The sequence below is a fragment of the Pelophylax lessonae genome, assembly GCF_965119305.1.
Source record: "Pelophylax lessonae genome assembly, chromosome: 1".
NCBI lineage: Eukaryota > Metazoa > Chordata > Amphibia > Anura > Ranidae > Pelophylax > Pelophylax lessonae.
Genome location: NC_138768.1, coordinates 771,051,463 through 771,073,445, shown reverse-complemented (window position 1 = coordinate 771,073,445; position 21,983 = coordinate 771,051,463). Strand labels below are relative to the sequence as shown.

The 21,983-nt window shown below is 41.5% G+C and overlaps 1 protein-coding gene across 2 annotated transcripts in view; it reads left to right on the top strand.

Moving 5' to 3' along the window:
• The window catches only part of TBC1D19 (TBC1 domain family member 19), a 327,200-nt gene that overhangs the window by 213,792 nt on the left and 91,425 nt on the right, over window positions 1-21,983 (top strand). For both annotated transcript variants that reach the window (XM_082267943.1, XM_082267942.1), the window contains 2 exons: window positions 10,744-10,828; window positions 19,992-20,036. In XM_082267943.1, the coding sequence (XP_082124069.1) occupies window positions 10,744-10,828; window positions 19,992-20,036 (130 nt within the window). The remainder of the gene's footprint in view (window positions 1-10,743; window positions 10,829-19,991; window positions 20,037-21,983) is intronic.

The following is a 21,983-nucleotide window of genomic DNA, read 5'->3' as shown; positions in this document are numbered from 1 at the left end:
CACGACAGTGCCCCGATGGATGGGGATGAGCCTGCGAGTGGACAGTCTTGCTGGGACACATCGACCTGGAACGCCCTGAGTCCCAGCTTCTCCTTGGCTGACAGCACCCCCATCCCGGGTGGGAGTTGATCTGTTTCGGAGTGGCGCCCTCCTGGTACCGTGGTATGGTGAGTAAAATTTCCCCCCAAACACCCTTGGCGGTCGCGGGGCGGGCCCCTCCCTGGAATGGTTGGACCTTAGGGGCTCCCTCAGTTCCCTGGCACCCCAAAGTACTAATCTGGTGTACCCCGTATCCCTTGGCATTCCCCTACCCCTAGCAGATTTTACCTTGGGGGGGGGGGGTAACGAGCCCTGGTGTTCATGTGTGATACGTCCTGGACGTCGGCAGTGGGGATTGCTATTAGGGGCATGGTATGGCTAAAATGCTGGTCAGCTGACCAGGCTTCTAAGAAGGCTGACTAACCTTCCTTTTACAGGGGAGAGGCTGTTTGGATCCTCCCTGGACGAGTTCATCAAACGTATCACGGGGGGTGAGAGCACTTATCTGCCCCAATCCTCTAAGGGCAAGACGCCGCGTACTAGGCAAGGGGCCTTCCTTTACTGCTCACAAACGTCTTTTTCGTGCCTCCGGGTCACAAGAAGAAGGTCAACCGCTTAGGTCTTCTGGGGGTTCCAAGAAGCCATGGTCGGGGAAATCTAAGTCCGGCCAATCTGAAATTGCAGACAAGTCCTCGGCTGCATGAAGGGGCGCCTTCACCCGAGTCTGGGGTGTGGAACGTCTGATTCTTTCAGGAACGCTGGACCGCCTTGATTCAAGACAAATGGGTTCACGAACTGATCCGATTAGGATACAAGATCGAATTCGGGTTTTGTCCATCAGACAGGTTCTTCCCAGCCAATCTTCAATTATCCCCAGTCCGTTTAAGGGACTTGTGAGAGGCAGTACACGACTTGCTGTCGCAAGGACTGATTGTGCAGGTTCCCACTCAGGAACGTGTTCAGGGGTTTTATTCAAATCTATTCACCATGCCCAGAAAAGAAGGCAAGGTTCGGCCCATCCTGGATCTCAAGGCCCTGAACCGCGGGTACAGAGGTTTCGGATGGGGTATATCCACACAGTAGTAGCGTCTTTGCATCAGGGAGATTTCTTAGCCTGCATAGATATCAAGGACGCATATCTACACATCCCTATCTACGCTGGACACCAGCAGTATCTTTGTTTTGCTGTAGCAGAGGAGCATTATCAATTTGTGGCGTTACCCTTTGGTTTTGCCTCCACTCCCCAGAGTGTTTACCAAGGTACTAGCACCGGTATTAGCACTGCTGCGCTGGCATGGGAATTACGGTACTGGGGTACCTAGACGATCTCCTGTTGAGAGCGGACTCTCATTCAGCCTTGTTGGGGGATCTGACGATCACGGTCAGAACTCTGCAGGAGTTTGGTTGGAACATCAATTTCAAGAAATCCGCGCTGACTCCGGTTCTGAGACTAGATTATCTGGGCTTGACTCTGGATTCCGTCTTGGCAAGGGTTTTTCTTCCCCCCAGACAAGCTGCAAAAGTTGCAGGGGGCGATTCAGTTGTTGTTGGATAACAATCTGTCCTCTCTACGAGTTTGCATGCAAGCCTTGGGTCTGATGGTATCGAATTTAGAGGCGGGTCCGTTTGCTCAGTTCTATACAAGGCCTTTGCAAAGGGAGATGCTTGTCAAATGGAACAAGGATCCAAAGTCCTTGGATTCTGTGATTCAGTTAAGCCAAAACACAAAATCTGCTCTGTTGTGGTGGTTTCAGTCTCCAGCACTGTGCCAGGGCAAGTCCTTCCTTCTGATGTTTTGGACGGTGGTAACCACGGATGCCAGCCTGTTGAGCTGGGGCGGGGTGCTGGGGAAGCTCTGTGCCCAGGGTATCTGGACGATGGAAGAGTCAAAACTTCTCATAAATGTTTTGGAGCTCAGAGCGATAAAGCTTTGTCTGAGTCATTGGACGACTCGTCTGCAAGCTTGTCCAGTTCGAATTCAATCAGACTACGCCACGGCTGTGGCTTACATCAATCACCAGGGGGGTACCAAGAGTGTCTTGGTGGCCAAAGAGGTGGCCGAGATTCTGGCTTGGGCAGAAAGCTTTGTTCCAGCCCTCTCTGCTGTACACATTCCAGGTGTGGAAAACTGGCAGGCGGATTACCTGAGGAGTCAGGTGTTGGATCAAGGGGAGTTGTCTCTACACCCAGAGGTGTTCCGCCTCCTGTGTGTTCGGTAGGGGACTCCCGAGGTTGATCTGTTTGCCTCGCGCCTCAACAAGAAGGTGCAGAGATTCGTAGCCAGGTCTCAAGATCCTCTGGCTGACGCCACAGATGCACTGGTGGCTCCTTGGGGTCGGTTTCAGCTGATTTATGCATTTCCCCCATTGAAACTCCTGCCGAGGCTTCTGCTCAGGATAGAGGTGGAAAGCATTCCGGTGATTCTGGTGGCTCCAGACTGGCCTCGCCGGTCTTGGTACGCAGACCTGATAAGGCTGGTTGCCGATACTCCTTGGAGACTTCCTCTCAGGGAAGATTTTCTGTCTCAAGGTCTGATCTTTTATCCTGCTTTATGGTCACTGGCTTTAATGGCATGGCTGTTAAAAGCCAGGTGTTGAGAGATGGGGGTCTTTCTGACTGTGTGATTCCTACACTCTTGAAGATTAGGAAGTCAACTTCCAGGAAGATCTACCATTGTATGGGGAAATTGTGCATTTCATGGTGTGAATCGCTGAAGGGGCACCCTTGCTTGTTTTCGATCGCTAGGGTTTTGGCCTTTTTGCAGGAAGGGTTTGGGTACAGTACTATCCTGTCCTAATCCGGTCTTTTATCCAGGGATTGTGCCATAGGGCTCCTCCGTGGGATCTAAATCTGGTGTTATCCACCCAAATCAAATCCAATTAATTCTAGATGCCACACTGTTCTGCCTAACACATAAATACTTTCTGTTCAAAGACAACCACTACTTCCAAACCCACAGCACGGCCATGGGGACGAATTTTGCTCCCACTTATGCTAATCTGACCATGGGCCTTTTGAAGACACAATACATATGGGCTAACAACCACATCATGTCTAGCATCATCTTTTATGGTCGCTACATCGATGGTGTTATAATTATATGGGACGGAGACACTAATCATATAGATAACTTTGTCTCCCGCTGCAACAACAATAGGAACATGGACCTAGCCTTTACTTTTGTACATGACAACACACACCTAGCATTCCTGGACCTTGATTTATACCACGATAATGACCAAATCCACACCAAAAACTACAGTAAACCTACTGTAGGTAATTCCTTTTTACACTACAACAGCTGTCACCACCCTCGTTGACTGAATAACATTCTGAAAAGCCAGTTTTGCCACCTCAGACACAACTGTACTAAATAAGCTGATTGCCAAACCCAGAGCAAAGCCCTCAAACAAAAATTTCTGCAAAAAGGATGCCCACCCCTGCTTATTGAAAAAGCATATGCTACATACATAAATCCTGACACCCCAACCAACAGAAATGACAACACATCTTGCGCTATCCGGTTCATCACCCAGTTCCACAACAAATATAAAAATATTGAACATAATGCAAAAGCACTGGTCTATACTCCTGCAGGACCCTCATCTGAAAGACAGCATACCAACTGATCCCACATTTTCGTACAGAAAAGCCCCTAATATCAAAGGGAAAATAGCACCCAGCAAACTCAAAACCACCAAATACACATCCCACATCACCAAGTTATTTTCCATCATTGGGATGTATCAGTGCCAGAAACCTTTTTGCCTCACTTGTAGATTTGTCCACCATGGACAAAAAGAATTCATAGTGAAAGGGAAGGTACACAAAATCCAAGAGTTCTACACCTGCTCCACAGAATATGTAGTCTATTGTTTGTCTTGCCCATGTGGCCCCCATTACGTAGGGTGAACTATACGCACCCTACGCAAGCGTTTTGGGGAGCACCGTCGGTTTATCGAGGTGGCAGATATGACCACAGGGTCCCCTGACATTTTGCGGAATGCCACCAGAATTCCATCAACATCCTAAAAGTGTGGGTCATTGAATCCATCCCTGCCAGTTTCCCCGAAGCAGAGAAATTCCAGTGTCTATACCCTAGATGTGCTCTAATCGTGGGGGGGGGGATCAATGAAGATTTTGAAATAAATACTATATTATAGAACTGTTACACTACACTTTATGACATTATGCATAAACTAAACCCTTTACTAATATCACCTCTGCCTCTCACAGGAAACACCGTTTCATCTGCCATCCAGATAATCATGATAGACGAGGTAGAATTCACACAGTTGCCAGTGGCATTGAATACATCCAACCATGTCTACCATTACACACAATCGGACTCCCAAATGTTCCTACTGTAGTCCTAACAGAACAAGTCTTTTTGTATCGACAGTATTAACATTTTCAACTTCTTACTATTTATTACCCTGTAGAGCATAAAACATGCTTCTGGGACATGCCATCACTATTATCTCAATTTATGGACCCCTTTTTTCCATTATGACCTTCACATGGACCTCAAGAGCATAGCACACACCATCCTCAGCCATTACTGACTCTAACCTATCACTCTTGACAGGGCCCTTTAAGAAAATGATTCTCTCTGAACTTTGTCTATCATTCTATAATTCACTTATTTCCGACCTCAGGTCATTGTATCATTCACGTTCCTTTGTTAATATTATTTGTATTCCATTTTATGTTGTTATTAATAATTTTTTTCCTTAATTTTTTTTTCTTAATAATTTTTTTACCATTCAATCTGCATGACACGATCTACGTGTGTATGACCACAACAGGCTGCACTCCTGGCATGTCCCAGCAACACAATCTCCACTCCACAGTCAATAAATTGCTGGGCATTTACTTCTCTCCTTTCTCCTCCCACTCACCCCTTATAGGTTCACCTAGTGAATATGGGTGTAGGTCTGATAAAGGAGCTGCGCATGCTCTGAAACACGTTGCCGCCCACTGCCCTCATCTGACACCACATCGACCACGTGTGTTCCAGCGTGGTTCTTGAACCCAGACTGCCTCATCGCCTTCTTGCTACTCCACATCTTTTGAGAATCTGACAGCTGCTGGACAGCTCTTTCCCGCAGATAAGTCGAAGGACAAGCGACTTGCGTGAGGACCTTTCTATGATATAAGCAAAAAAATAAACCAAAGTGCAGCGCTAAAATTGACAATGTGCATATAATAAGGTATGATATGATATATAAAAGTCCATAAAGTCCACAGCAAAATATGAGGTCTCCAGTGCAGGAAAGGTAAGTGATAAACACCACTAAAGCAGTGACTCCTTCACCAAAGGGTATTAAAGCCTCTCACCTCAGCATTCGACCACTAGGGGTCACTAAGCCATATGTAATCACTGCAGACAGCAATCTTCTTAAGAGATCTCAGGTCAAGGCACACTTATTGCAGACATATCATCCAAAAAAATAAAATAGAGAAGATCTAATGCTCTCTGTCAATTGACATTTATTGTTAAAAGCATAAAAATACCACTTGCAGACATGGCACTGACACAGTGCTCATTGCAGGCATGTTAAGCAGTCAGAACATCGGGCGGCCGCGGGTGACGTCAGACTCCTCCCCCCCCCGTACGCGTTACGTCAATAGGCATGACTTCATCAGCGGGGTAAGGAGACGTATCGTACCCGTTCTCTAAATAAGCTGTCTCATAGCAACCATGATCCTCTAAGTGTTTTTAACCCCTTGTGCTCTATAATAAACCTTTTAATATTGCACTTAGAGGCACCTTTCTCTCTTTGCCATTTATTATGCACAATTGCCCTTTAATATACCCTTTGCAGACAGGTTTTTGGTTTATAATATAAAGATTGATTTTCAGGGATTCCTCTGCAACTTTTGCTACTTGGATGAACGGAGCTCTTTATAGTAGAAGCAGATGTATGGCATATGTAAGCCATGTATAGTAAAATAGAGGTGGATGAATTATATAGAAGTCACTCACAGGGTTAGTGATCCATAAAATAAAATTGCCGTTGACTAGATGATTTATCACTTCTCGTAATCTTGATTTTTTTTTTATATGAGATGTTGGCAAACACTTTAATCAAAGTGGAGGACCCTGTGTGGTGTGCACATTAAAACCACAGCTTCCAGCAATACTGCCTGTTTATTTTCACTGTAGGGATAACATCACCCCTAACAACAATACTGTTGGATTTTTGATTTTTTCTATGGTAAAACGGCTTTGTCAAATGTGTTATTACTGTCAAAATACAAAAGTATGTTGTGGCTGTTCAAGTATGTAGCATTTTAAGAACAGAATGAGTACTATGATCTCTCATTAACTGTTTGAAATCATAGATACACAGATGAAATGCAAGTAAGCTCTATCACCTGCCAAAGTGTTTGTTTTTCTATCTGTTCAGTTCTGAGATTTCCACAGCCCTGTCACATATCACAGCCAGACAGATGACACTACCTTTAGTTAACCACTTGACCTCTGGAAGATTTACCCCTTTTCATGACCAGGCCCACAAATACAGTAGATCCTGCTTTTGGTGATATTCAATCACCACTGGGTTTTTAATTTTGCTCTATAAACAAAACAAGACAAACAATTTTGTAAACAAAATAATATTTTTTACTTTCTACTATAAAACCTATCCAATCAAAACATTTTAAAAATCAAATTTGTTTAAATATTTAGGCCAATATGTACTCTGCTACATATTTTTTGGAAACAAAATCCCAATAAGCGTATATTGATTGGTTTGCGCAAAAGTTATAGCATCTATAGACTATGTTATATACAGTATACTGGAATCTTTATTCATTTTTTTAGTAATGGCAGCAATCTATGACTTATAGTGGGACTGTGATATCGCTGTGGACAATCTGACACTTTTGACACTTTGTGGAAACCATTGACACCAATACAGTGCTAAAAATATGCTCTGCCACTGTGATAATGACATTGGCTTGGACAGGGTTAAACATCTAGGGTGATCGAAGAGTTAAATGTGTGCCTAACCAGTGTTTGTGTGTACTGCGAGGTGTTGTTACTAAGGGATGTGGTGGATTTTATTTCATGCTTTGCAGGGAAACAAAATCTACCACATCTCTGCTGATAGGACAGAGCTCTGCCATGTTTACATAGGCAGAGCTCTGTTCTGTGTCTCTCCTCGATGATCAGTGGGTGCAAGTGATCATCCATTGGCTGGCACTCGCTGATCGGCTTCTGCTGTGACTAATCACAGAAAAAGTGGCGCACCCCTTATGTGGAAGTGCAGAATCACATATATATAAGTGACTCTGCACAGAACGGCTGCCCTGTAGCAGTAAACCTGCTAAAGAGCGGTCGTGAACTGGTTAAAGAGCATGGTAGGGATACAGTGGTGTCCTCAACCCACCCCAGTCTGTTGACTCAACAATAAGGGATCAGCAGAAGACCAATGAGGTTACCTGTCTGATTTTCTGTGCTTTCTCTGAGTATTTATGATTTGTCTGCACACTTGCACACAACATAACTGATTGGCTTCCTGCCCTGCCCCTCCTTCTCCCAGTTTGAGTGCTTCTGTACAGGTGATTGCAAGACGCTAATACCAAGTCACATTCAGATACTTACACTAGTTGCATTTACAAAATACATTTTATTTCTGTGGTAATTATTATCTAGCTGGAATAATATGTTTCTTTTATATCCGTTCAGCTTTAATTTTAGCAGCACATTGTCAGCTTTCACATTAGGCAAAAGAATGGAAAATTACAATTGGAAGTTCCCTTGGAGGGGATTACTGGTTAGGAAGTTGGATTTGTATAAATACTGCTCCCCAATATACTATATTCATTTTAAATATACTTTAAAAATCTCTTCATATTATTAAATATTTCCCAAATTCCCAATGAACATTATTAGAGGCTCTTTCACATAAACCAGTGTATGGAAATGATCTAATTTAGGTTTATTGGTCCTTTGACCATCTTTGCCATGTCCAGAACAATCACTGATTATTCTTGGTTTAATGTTTTCAAACAAAATAACACTGCACACATAGCAAATGTATTTTCCCCAGAGCAATATTAAAATGTAAAGTACTCTTATTTTAGACTGATTAAATAGGATCAGATTAAAAGTAATTGGATTGCACTGAGTTTACCCCAATTGTGTGTTGATGTCATTGTGCAATGCATTCTGAAGAAAGTAAAATGATGGTTTAGCCATCTGTATATTTCACCATATGAAAACCTAGCACTAGCTGTTTAATCTTAGAGTTTTTCTTTTGTTTACTAATGGAAGCATTCATGTAATGGAAATAATTGCTCCAAAGCAACAAGTCAGAAATCCGTGTCTTTTTATAGACCAAAGCTATGGAAAATGTACTTCAATTGACTTTATTCCAGAGCCTGCACTTTAATTACTGCAGATGAAATGACACTAAGCTTGAGGTCAAATAGAGCAATCCCAGTATGGCCCAAGACTAATTTATCAGTAAATACCTGTGAGCTAGGAGCTTGTCTCTCTAATGACTGCATAATGGTGTTTTTCTAAATTTCCTGGCAGTGGCTGATCTGATTAAAGGGACACTCAGTAATGTCTATTGACTTTTTGTGCCTGGCACAGAGAAATGATTGTTCTTCACATTTAGGGTGCCCATTGATGGGCACGTTTCCCCAACTTGTCAGTGTTTGAATGAGTTGCATATACCAGTATATTTGTCTGAGGCTACCAGTAATATACTACTTTGGCCTGGCAGGAGCCACTACAACCAAATGCTCTTTTATGATTAAAAAACATATTTCTGCAGCCTTAAGAAAATGTACCATGCAAAGTGTGCCTCGATGACGCTGATATTGGTGGGTAAGGGAAAGGTATGGATTTCAAAAGAACATGGTTTATTTTACCGAACCTTTTCACAACCTAAGCAACAGGTTCCTTTGCAGTTCATTTGGTCACATGACATCTCAGAGTAGCAAATAAGTTTGTGCCTGAAGATAACTAATACCCAGCATGAGCTATTGACTTCGAGTCCCACTCTGAATAATGTCTGAATGGTGAAGTATATCTACTAAGGGCCATCAGCCCAACATATCCTATGAGGATTGGGCCAGAGGGTAAATGCTCCCCTGCCCGTAGTCATCCACTGAGTGTACTTCATAGAAGAATACAAAAAATGCATAACATCACCAGCACACAGCATGACAACGAAGGATCCATAGATGGAAGACCAAAACATTTTGTAATGTTTTCTAGATCTTTGATTCATACATGTATAGCAGTTTTTAAAAATTAGTTTGGAAGGCAGGGAGACAGTGCAACCACTCTATTGAAGTAAGTTCCAACAAGTTTTAATTACAAAGAAAAGTACAAAATTAATACTCACAAAAGCATAAAAAAAAACGTGTCAATGGCCGATGGATGGTAATGTCCACCTGCAGTCCAGAGTCACAGAACCCCTTACGAGGGACCTTCCTCAGCTCAGGACTGAGGAAGAGGTAGGTCCCTCAAAACGCATCCTGTGAACTTAAATGGCCTGCACAGAGTCCTGACCTCAACCGGATAGAACACTTTTGAGAAGAATTAGAGCAGAGACTGTGAGCCAGACTTTCTCGTCCAACATCAGTGCCTGACCTCACAAATGGGCTTCAGGAAGAATGGTCAAACATTCCCATTAACACACTCCTAAACCTTGTGGACAGCCTTCCCAGAAGAGTTGAAAGGGGTGGGCCTACGGACCAAGACTGGGATGCCATTAAAGTTCATGTGCATGTAAAGGCAGGCGTTCCAATACTTTTGACAATATAGTGTAAATACTGTATGTGTGTTTTTTTATACTTTTGTGAGTATTTATTTTGAACTTTCTAATTAAACCTTGTTGGAACTTACTACACCAGAGTGGTCGCTCTGTCTCCCTCCCTTCCCCTCTCTTTGTTTTACACATGGAATCCCACCTTTTTTTTAACAGCAGCACCCCCTAGGTCGTCAGTTCCTTTTGTCTAGTTATAAGGGCTACCCGCTCATAAATCCCCCCCCCCCCCCCTCTACAATTTTGATCTGTATTATTGTCTTTGTTAATTCTATAGGTTATTTTTTAACTTTATCATTTATAATAGTGATCGACCAATATCGGTTTTTCGTTGCCGATACCGATATTTTGGCCATTGCATATCGGTATTGGCCGATATTTTCATATATTTAATTTTTTTTTTTTCTTGACAGATACTCTTGTGGAGGGATCTGGGGGTCTAAAAGACCCCAAACCCCTCCTCTGCACTTAAAAGCATTCAAAACGCCAAGTTTGGCTGTTTTGAATGCTGTCATTTTTTTTAATCTGGCGCCAGTACCCGGAAGTGATGTCATGACATTGCTTATATCTTTAATTTGTACATATGTGAGTGGCATATTCAATAACATTTGTAAATGGAATTATGCTATGTGACATAATTTTACCCTTTCATGAGCAATATTTGGAATATCCCCAATATCGAATAGTTCTGGGGCCGATACAGATATATTGGCAAAAGTCAATATCGGCCCTTGATATATCGGCTTTGCCGATAATCGGTGGATCCCTAATTTATACTTCCCATGAGTGGTTAAGAGCTGATAGCCTAGTGTCATTCCTGACATTGGGGAAATAACATTTTTTTATTTTTAGGTTTAAAAATTAGTTTGCCTTTCATAATATAACTATTTCTGTTACGCATTTATTTCTACAGGTGTTGCTCTGCTTTTCCAGGGACACTTCTGTGCTTGAACACTTTGCGTACAACAGTGCAGCACCACCAAAATCATACATTCGAGGTGCGGTTCTGCATGTCTTATATACCTATTTTCTTTCCTAATGTAAGAGTAGCAATTCTAGACTTTTTTTCTGTATTATGCCAGTATTACTAACAGCCTAATAATTATAACTGTTGAGTGTTCTTCAGGTTGGTTTATTCATGCATTTGGTACCCTCTCCATGGTATGTTTCCTTAACATAGATACATAGGAGACTGGGTTGTATTTTTAAAGGACAACACCACCTAGATTTTTTTTTTCTGCTTTTGGTGGGGGCAAAATATTTTTATTCCATTTTGGATAGAGTAGAGAAGGACTTATCATGTTTCCTGCTATCTAGCGCTCCATTAGAGAGATTTTCCTTCTCTGTCTCCTAGTAACATATTTTCCCTGCAACTCTTGTCACCAGTTGTAGACAAGTGAGGGAAATCTTTCTAACAGAGCCCCCGATAGCAGAAAAACCTTACAGGGCTTCCAATCATCCTCTCCTTATTCAAAGCTAAAAAAAGAAATGTTTTGGCTAGACATTTCTTTATCTGACAGACAGTGTTTATATGCATCAATGTCTATGACTAAAAATATTGAAGCCAGCCAACCCAAACAGTACAATGTTACTTTTTCCATGCTGTAATATACACTGTATATGCTACATGTTGGAGTTTACACAGGGTCAATAATATCTCCCCCTCCATCATATGGTTGGCTGCTCAGGCCTGAGCACTGCTTCATGGGAGGAGATCACTTACCCCGTTATACCCAGATGTGTCAGGTCATTTTCAGAGGGTGTGACTAAGACAGTGCTGCAATTCTGAAAAGGTGGGTATAAGTGAGTCAGGGTTGGGATAGCTCTAAATCAGGGGTCTCCAAACTTTCTAAGCAATGTGCCAGTTTATTGTCATTCAAGCTTTGGGGGGGGGGGGGGGGGGGGACTGTTGCCAGTGGAAGGAGAAAATGCCCCAGCGTCAGTGGAAGGAAAAAATGTACATAGAGTCTATTGTTATTAGGTGGAGAAATAGTGGCACATCATTGGTACTAGTGGGAGGAATATTATCCTTTTTTTTTTTTTATTAGTGGAAGGAATAGTGCCCAATCGTTCATCTTGGTGGGAGTAAAAGTGCTCCATCACTTGTGTCAGTGAAAGGAATAATGCTCCATTGTTGGTGTCAGTGGGAGGAATAATACCCCACTGTTAGTGTCAGTGGAAAGAATAGTGCCCCATCATTGTCAGTGGAAAAATATGCACAATCTCTTTTTTTTTTAATTAAATCTTTTATTAATTTTTTCAACATACACATATAATCTCATAAAATCCACAAAAACAAAATACATATTACATTAATTCCCCCAGAGCCCCCAGTCGTAAACATTCCGTGAAGTGAGATAGGGCAAGAACTATATATTTGCAATCATCATTAATAGTAAAAAATGTGAAAAAAGTGAAAAAAAAAGGGGGGGGGAAGAAAAAAAAGTGCAACACACATTTCCCGTGTCTTATAATCAACATATCACTCGAAAAAACATTACAACTATTAGTGAAAGGGAAAAAAAAAAAACCAAGGGAGATACACCACATCCAGTGTTTTTCAGAAGGGGTCTAAATGGGGGAGGGGGGAAAGGGAAAAAAAATGCACAATCTTTTAAATCAGTGAGAGGAATTATGCCCCATCATTGGTGACAGTGGAAGGAATTGTGACCCATCATTTGTGTAAGTAAAAGGAATAATGCTTCATTGTTGGTGTCAGTGGAAGGAATAATGCTCCATTGTTGGTGCTAGTGGGGGGAATACTACCCCACTGGTGTTATCAGTGGAAAGAATAGTGCCCCATTACTGTTGTCAGGGGAAAAAATGCACAATCTTTTAAATCAGTGAGAGAAATTACGCCCCATTCTTGGTGACAGTGGAAGAAATTGTGCCCCATCATTTGTGTAAGTGGAAGGAATAATGCTTCATTTTACATACAGATGTTTCAATTGTCCATATAAAATATATAAATATTGAATATAACAATGTCCACATTAGCAGTGTTGCAAAAAACATTGCTCCTCCACTCACGCTGGGTGTTTTTATAACATGATCTATGTCAGAATTGTTAGAAAGTTCATAAAGTTTCCAGATGGTGCAAACCACAGTGTGCGATCCTTTAATATCATCCAGTGATTACACACGGACTCCCGTCCCCACACCTCGTGACGACTCCCCCTCAAGATAAAGCACTTACCAGAAATCAAAAGGTGAAAAAGATGAAAAAGCCTTTATAAACCACAGGTCAAGCCTAGCTTCCAGCTGATCCACCTTGCCTCTCCGATCTCCACAGAGCAGGGACATCCCCGGACAGCAACGGATCGCTCACCTCAACTCCTCTCCTCTCCAATTGAGCATTTAAATAAAATACAAAAGGCTGATAGCATAATTCAGTTTATTGAACACTCGCTTACATCATATAAACAATCACAAGCATAGTAACAGATGTAACCAAATGGTTAATAGAAGTGTGGATCTCACCGCCGCTGAACCCAGCCATCACTTGGCTCCGTCTGTTCACCGCTTGTGGGGATCCAGGGAGGCACGTAACCATCAGTTGTCTAGGTAGCCACGTGATCACTCACTGACCCGTTTCGTCATCCGACTTCATCTGAGGGCGTGGTCACGCGGTACGACTACTGATATTTATCATGCTGCGAATCACGGCTGTTAACCCCCTCTGCATAGATCAACGGGGTCCCTACTTCTCAGCCACAGCTGATCCCCCTGTGTTCCGATCCTATGCCTAGCAGCATTCCATCACGACAATACACTTGTCTTAAAGAGGGGTATTATTTCGTACACCCCCTTATCTTTTATTCAGCTATCATTTCGACTACTACAAAAAAAAAATGTTGATTTTGGAGAAAAAGATAGCGGACCTGCAGGTTCTTTTAGATCCAATTAAAGACTTACAACAGGTGCTGATATTTAATACTGAGATTAAGAAAATTTTTGAAAAGGTGGAGAAGGACACTCAAAAAAAAGAAACCCAAAAAAATTCTCAGAGATATGAGTGATTTCAAGCAGAACACCATTTATCTGTGGCAAATTAATTCAGCAATATCCGCTACAAATTTAGGAAGTTTACAGACTTCCTCTTCTGTTCCACAGGTGCCCAATACTGCTCCGGCGGTATGGAAAGGGGACATATACCCTAGTGTTAGACCCCTGGCTTGGGTACAGAATAATAGGGGTAGGGGATTGAACCAAGGGAAAATGAGGAATAACCATAGGGGTTTTCCTCGTCAAGGCCAAACAAATATAGGTGGTTATCATCATACACCTAAGAAAGATAAAAAAAATAGACAGGAAGTAAATGAGGGGATGAATCTTCATCCAGTAGCTGTTACCAATCGTTTTCAACCACTATATGATTATGCAGAGAAGAACAATGCAAGAACCCCACATCCTTTTTTAGGGAGAGGGGACATCAGAGAAGCAGGGGCGGCAGACCTTGGAGGGGGTGGGATTGTGGCCCCCGGTACCCTCCAGGGGAGCCACTGTGGAGGAACCCATCTTATTGGGAGAGATCTCCACCTCCAGCCAATTCCAGAATAGAAGGAGGCAGAGAGGCTGCAGGCCTGGATATAGAATCCAACAGAAAAAGGAGGGAGACAGATTGACAGGTATTTACAATCTAACCAAGGTGGAATTAACTGATAAGGAGATTATTATTCTTAATACAGGGTTGAAATGTGCGGCCAAAAAAACCTATTAATAAGTTTAATACTTATATTGATGTGCATAAGTATATGAGGAAAATAAACTTGAAGAGATATTTCCTTGCTAACAGAACTAACACACAGAATCGCTTTAAAGCTGTAACTATAGGAGTAGACAGTGATCTTAAAAACAGTCATTATTCAATCCGCCGCTTCTAACCAGCATGTAGAAGTGTTTAAGCAATTGGTGTTATGAGATTTAGAGCATATAGTCCCCAAAAGGAACATTAACCCTAGGTATATTGAAGAGGGTATAGAGTCCCTAGAAAAAAGAAAGGATATAATCATACGACCTGAATGACGGATGACGAAGCGCGTTAGTGCGTGATCACGTGGTTACCTAGACAACCAATGGTTACGTGCCTCCGGGAATCCCCGCGAGCGGTGTACAGACTTTCTGGAGCCAAGTGATGGCTGGGTTCAGCGGCGGTGAGATCAGCACTTCTATTAACCATATGGTTACATCTGTTACTATGCTTGTTACTGTTTATTTAATGTAAGTGGATATGCTGGGGGTTTGGAGTTTGGGTTTTAGAGTGTTCAATAAACTGGATTATGCTATAAGCCTTTTGTATTTTATTTAAATGCTCAATTGGAGAGGAGAGGAGTTTAGGTGAGAGATCTGGTGCTGTCTGGATAGAGATAGGAGAGGCAAGGGGGATCAGCTGGAAGCTAGGCTTGACCTGTGGTTTATAAAGGTTTTTTCCCCTTTTGATTTCTGGTAAGTGCTTTATCTTGAGGGGGAGTCCTCATGAAGTGTGGTGAGGGGAGTCCGTGTGTAATCACTGGATAATATTAAAGGATCGCACACTGTGGTTTGCACCATCTGGGAACTTTATGAACTTTCTAACAACTCTGACATAGATCATGTTAAAAAAAACACTCAGCCTGAGTGGAGGAACAATATTTTTTGCAGTGCTGCTAATGTGGACATTGTTATATTCAATATTTATACATTTTATATGGACAATTGAAACATCTGTATATGATTATTTAGTATTATAGCAGCAGCTCTTTTACTATCGTATCTGGTTGCACAATGGTACCATAAGCGCTGGGTGAGAGAGACCACTTATAATTTTGAGCCAGTCGCTTTTTGTGTATATAATAATGCTTCATTGTTGGTGTAAGTGTAAGTAATACTGCTTCACTGCTAGTGTCAGTGAAAGGAATGGTGCCTCTTCATTGGTGTCAGTGAGAGGAATAGTTCCTCATATCAGTGGGAGGAACAGCATCCAAAGGTACACATCCAGCCCATGGGCCACAGTTTGGAAACCACTGCGCTAACTGGTCAACGTGACAGAATTTCTTTAAAGCTAAAGTTTGCCATAAAAAATATCTATATATAGCTTTAGTGAGCTAACTTACCTGTAGTGAAGTATGTCTCTCGTTGTGCAGGCAGCTTAATCCTTTGGGTCCTACTGTGCAGGAATGTCCTTGGGTCCTTCTGTGTAGGAATGTCCTGTCCTTTTCCCATACCTCCCTAAATGTTGAGATGGGAATGAGGGCCACCTATTGGCAAAAGTATGTATGCATTGGATACACCCCCTGCCATGCCTCAATTAGTTATACCCACAAGTGTTTTTTTTTTTTTTTTTTTTTTTTGTACCACTGCTATTCCTTTTTTTGTACCACTGCTATTCCTTTATACAGGCTTTTGAATTTTATAAATGCAACAATTTAGAAATTGAATGAAAAGTTTAGCACTGGAAAACACTTTTTGAAAGATAAAAAGTGCATTTTATATACAACTATATAGATCAGACCAAAATGAGGGACAACTGAGGATGAAAGAGGGACTTTGTTCCAAATCAGGGACAGTCCCTCGAAATCAGGGACAGTTGGGAGGTATAAATTTAAATATATTGATCCTGCGAGCTACTGCCTATGAAATTAAGTGAATATAAGCTGCTAGCATTGTTCACAATCCCACTCATGTGCTAACTAAATCAATACACAATAAATGTGTGAATACTGAATGACTGTATAGGCAGAATATAACAATATTAAAATATTAAAAAGTGCATACATGTAAAAATATTAAAAAGTGCATACATGTAAAAATATTAAAAAGTGCATACATGTAGTGAAATATTGTCCAACATAGACATGCAATCATCATATAACAACGAAAGAGTCCATGCAAATGACTGCTTGCAAAGAATTATAAAGCAAGAAAATTAAGAAAAATAGAGTGCTTGATCTGCCATGCAATTCCTTCTCCATACAAAACACCAATAGTGTGCCACCTCGATATGATCCCCCCCAGCAGGAATATTCTCACCTGGGGTAATGTGATCACTGCAATTGAGCTTGATCCAAACCAGCTTTTTAGCCCACTATTGGCTATATCCAACTTCTCCAACCTCCTTCTAGGCTCCTATTATTATGGATTGTAGTATCCCGATGTAATGAATGAAAGGTAAAAAAGTGAATAGTGCTTATACCCTTTTGCATTTATTAAAAAAATTTCACAGGGTACTCACTCTTTACAGGTGCTTGCAGTGCACCAAACCAACAGAAGCGTTCACAATCCGAAGATACATCGTTTTTGGGAAAATCAGTGTAAACAGCCGCCTCACAGATAAACCTAGCCTCCAGCTTCACATTGGTTCCTAGGTGTCGTCACTGTCCTGGCCACTCCCCTACATGTATCGACATAGGGTCACTTGTCTTTCTCAGGGGGAATTCTAATTTCAAGACACATGACCCTGTATCTCAATTAAGAAGGGGGCGGAACCTCATCAGGAACTTTTTTTCACAGCAGCCTCACAGAAGACCCATCGGTATTACCTCCGCAGCACTGGAAGTTCAACCAGAGGTTGCTAGGGGTTCCTTGAGTATTGAGCAATGTCTGCCTCTCAGATGAGTTCCCACTGACACCATTGATCTTTTTAGCAATCTGTAGGAGGGTAATTCTTCCCAATGACCACAAGTGTAAGGTGCATTCTTCCCACTGACCATCACACTAATGTATCATGACTTGTAGATATAGTCATTTTTAGTAGGGGTTCCCCGAGTCTGAAAAGTTTTTTCAAGGTTGTAAAGGTTGAGAAAGGTTGCTATAGAGAATATTTATGTTTTTTTTTTTTCCTAAACTTCAGCTTCAATGTAAAAAAAGAAATAGATAAAACTTATGTCTACCTGAGATTTCTGTGAGTTACTGTCTTAGGGCTTGCAGATGAATTTGGGTAAGGGTGATTCCAGCTTGCATTTTTTTAGAAATAGGAGCAATTAAAGACAGATGCTTGGACACAGTAGCTATAACTGAAAATATGAAGAGCACACTGTGAATCTGTTTTGCAAGACATTGTTAGAAAAATGAATAATTTAAGTCCTACAAAGCTTCTGATACTCTTAGAAACCATAAATGTCATTGAAAACTCATTCATGTAAACTGCTTTGCATTTTTTATTTACCATTCCTCAAATGTGTTCTCTTTACTAATGAATGCCCATTAAAATATATTACCTAAATGAGGCTGATGTGATTTGCTAATAAACGGAACTATCTTAATATACAGTGCATCCAGAAAGTATTCACAGCGCTTCACTTTTACCACATTTTATGTTGCCTTTTTTCCAAAATGGATTAAATGTATTATTTTTCTCAAAATTCTACAAACAATACCCCATAATGACACCCCCAAAAAAAATCACATGTTCATAAGTATTCACGACCTTTTCCATGACGCTCAAAATTGAGCTCAGGTGCATCCTGTTTAAACTGAGCATCCTTGAGATGTTTCTACAACTTGACTGGAGTCCACATGTGGTAAATTCAGGTGATTGGGCATGATTTGGAAAGGCACACTCCTGTCTATACAAGGTCCCACTAGTAACAGTGCATGTCAGAGCACAAAGCAAGCCATGAAGTCCAAGGAATTGATTGTGGACCTCCGAATTGAATCCAGGCACAGATCTGGGGAAGGGAACAGAATAATTTCTGCAGCATTGAAGGTCTCAATGAGCACAGTGGCTCCCAACATCTGTTAATGGAAGAAGTTTGGAACCACCAGGGCTCTTCCTATAGAGGGCCGCCCTGAGAGATTGGAGCAGAAGGGCATTAGTCGTGGGGGTGACCAGGAACCTGATAGTCACTCTTGCAGAGCTCCAGCATTTCTCTGTGGAGAAAAGAGAACCTTCCAGAAGAACAGCCATCTCTGCAGCACTCCAACAATCAGGCCTGCATGGAAGAGTGGCCAGATGGAAGCCACTCTTCAGGAAAAGGCACGTGACAGCCTGCCCGGAGTTTTCCAAAAGGCACCTGAAGGACTCTCAGACCATGAGAAACAAAATTCTCTGGTCTGATGAAACAAAGATTGAACTCTTTGGCCTGAATGACAAGTGTCATGTCTAGAGGAAACCAGGCACCGCTCATCACCTGGCTAATAGCATCCCTACAGTGAAGCATGGTAGTGACAGCATCATGTTGTATGGATTTTTTAGCGGCAGGAACTGGGAGACTAGTCAGGATTGAGGGAAAGATGAATGCAGCAATGTACAGAAAGATCCTTGATGAAAACCTGCTTGAGAGCGTGCTGGACCCCAGACTGGAGCGAAGGTTCATCTTCCAACAGGACAACAACCCTAAGCACACAGCCAAGATAACAAAGGACTGACTATGGGACAACTCTGTGAATGTCCTTGAGTGGCCCAGCCAGAGCCCAGACTTAAGCCCGATTGAACATCTTTGGAGCGATCTGAAAATGCACTCCATCCAACCTGATGGAGCTTGACAGGTCCTGCAAAGTAGAATTGGAAAAACTGCCCAAAAATAGGTGTGCCAAGCTTGTAGCATCATACTCCAAATGACTTGAGCTGTAATTGGTGCCAAAGGTGGTTCAACAAAGTATTGAGCAAAGGCTGTGAATACTTGGGATTTTTTTTTTTTTGTTTTTATTTTTAATACATTTGCAAAGATTTAAAGATTGGAAAAAGGCTGTAACCTAAAATGTGGAAAAAGTGAAGTGCTGTAAATATTTTCCGGATGCACTGTATATGTACTTTTTTGTTTAGGAACCATCATCATTAGAATTATCTTGGTATGCAGTCATATGGAACTCATACCGTATTATACAGTCATGTGGGTCATACACCAAAATGACAATTCTGTTTGGCATATAGTGACTTAAAGGAACATATCAATATACTGTAGTCATTATTTTATATTATCGTTTTATATTATTTGATACGGTAATTTATGCAAACCATTCTATTTAATAGACAGGAGCGAATAAACATTTCACTTCTGTTTTATGTATAGATTGACGCTTTTCATGGTAAACACCTGACGAATGGCTGTCATCTTTTCTATTTGTTTCTGTTTGTTGGGCCTGTTTTATTAAGTACGACTAATTAAATTGCCAGTAAGATCATTTCAATGTCTATATTGATTCAGCATCTGGAAAAAGTAACGTTCAATCTTTTATTTGTAGGCAAGCTTGGCTTAGAAGAGTTTGCTGTTGTCTATCCACCGAATGGTAAGCTGTGCTTTGTCATCCTCTAGTGGTAGATAAGGAAATTACACAAATATCATAGCTGATCGGTGCCATCTGTTTAAAGAAGAGTTGCAGGGAAAAAGATAAATTTGCAGCTAAAATACATACTATATATGTTTACCTGCCAAAGGATTTGTAATTTTGGTCAGCCATTTTTGTGATACAGACATCTCTGCCAGTCAGGTCGCCCTGCTCACTAGAAAGAAAAGAGAAGAGAGGTGACATTAAAACCATTGGTGAACCAGGAAGATGAATTGTTTACCAGTAGGTATGCATGTTACCTTCCTGGCTGTGCAGTGTGGAAAATGTTTTGTTAATCACAAGGCTGGCTGTACAGAATTACAAAACATTTGGTAGGTAAAACCGTAAAAGTATTTTAAGGGAGATGTCATTCCTTGTGTGGCCTGTTCTCTCAGTTTGGCACCTGTTATGCACCTCTGTTCCAAAAATACACATGCAAAATATACATTACCTGCCAAAGGATTTGTAATGCAAAAACATGTAAAATACACTCCCCCTGGGAGAAGCAGTGATGAAAAAGGATCTGGGGGTGCCGGTAGATCAGACTTAGCAATAGTATGCAATGCCAAGCTGATGCTAACAAAGCTAGCAGAACACTCTCATGCAGTAAAAAGGGCATGCATTCAAAGGATGAATAATTTATTTATCCCTTTACTGGTTTGGCATCATCTTAAATATGCCGTTTTATTTTGGACATCATTCCTCAGGAAAGACTGTTAAATGAGAAAGAGCTCAGGTACAGACAAAAAAAAAAAAAAATAATAATTAGAAAGTATGGAGAACCTCAGCTATGAGGATCGGTTAAATAGATTCCAGTTATTCTCTCTGAAGAACTGGCACCTAAAGTATTACTAAACCCACAAAAGTAAAATCAGTCTGTATATGCAGTAAAGCATGCTGGTTATACTCACTGTGGAACCTTAGGGGTTAATTCTATGCATTGTTTTAAAAGGCTATTTGATCCTGTCTTCTTTGATCCTTCCCTTCTCCCCTTCTTTTACTTTCCCTAATCCATCATCTCCTGATAGTACAGAGCCTTGAAGGGACTTGCTCAGTTTGGTGTCAGCACTGCCCAGACAGAGAGTCAGGGGTCATGCAGCCTTATAGGACAGTCAGAGGAGAATGAAAACTCCTCCTACAAGCTTTCACCAGTGCTTGGCCAGACACTGATAGAAGTCACAAGATATATACTACTGATGATAAAAGGTATTTAGCAGTTTATATTTACTAAAATAAATACATTTCCATGTTCTGTGTCCTGTGGGAGACCCAATATAGTAAATGCAGGGTCCTGGGAGTTAGTAACACTTTATGCAGGGATATGATTGCAATCAAGTAACTGTAATAAACTGTTTACTCCAAGATCCCTGAAGAGGACACGCGTCCACGATTTGAGGTTAGAAGGAAGGAGGTTTAACCTTAGATTGCTGAAAGAGTTCTTTACTGTTAGAGCAGTTAAAATGTAGAACTACCTCCTCCAGGAAGTGGCACTAGATGAGAGTGTAGACAATTAAAAAAAGAATGTAGATGTCTTCTTTAGGAAGCAGAATATAGAGGGTGAGAGCTGGTGATAGGTAGCAGATACAAAGCTGCCTGGAGTGAGCACACTTTTAGGCACAGATACCAGTCCAGTGATGTAGTGACAAACAGTGCTGGGTTTTTGGTGCTATTTACAGGTGCTATACAGTGTTCCACAAAACAAACTGGGGAAAAACTCCAAAACAAAATCCTAGCAGTGTCCAGGCACCAACTACACAAATCCACATCCTAACTACCAGGCTGATTAAGGCTAATGCTTTTCTGTCTCTGCATACAATTTTGCAACTTCCATGAACCGTGCAACTCTCACAGACATGATGTGTCTGTTCCCCAGGCTCTAGAACACTGTATCTGAGTTCCTGGCATTAG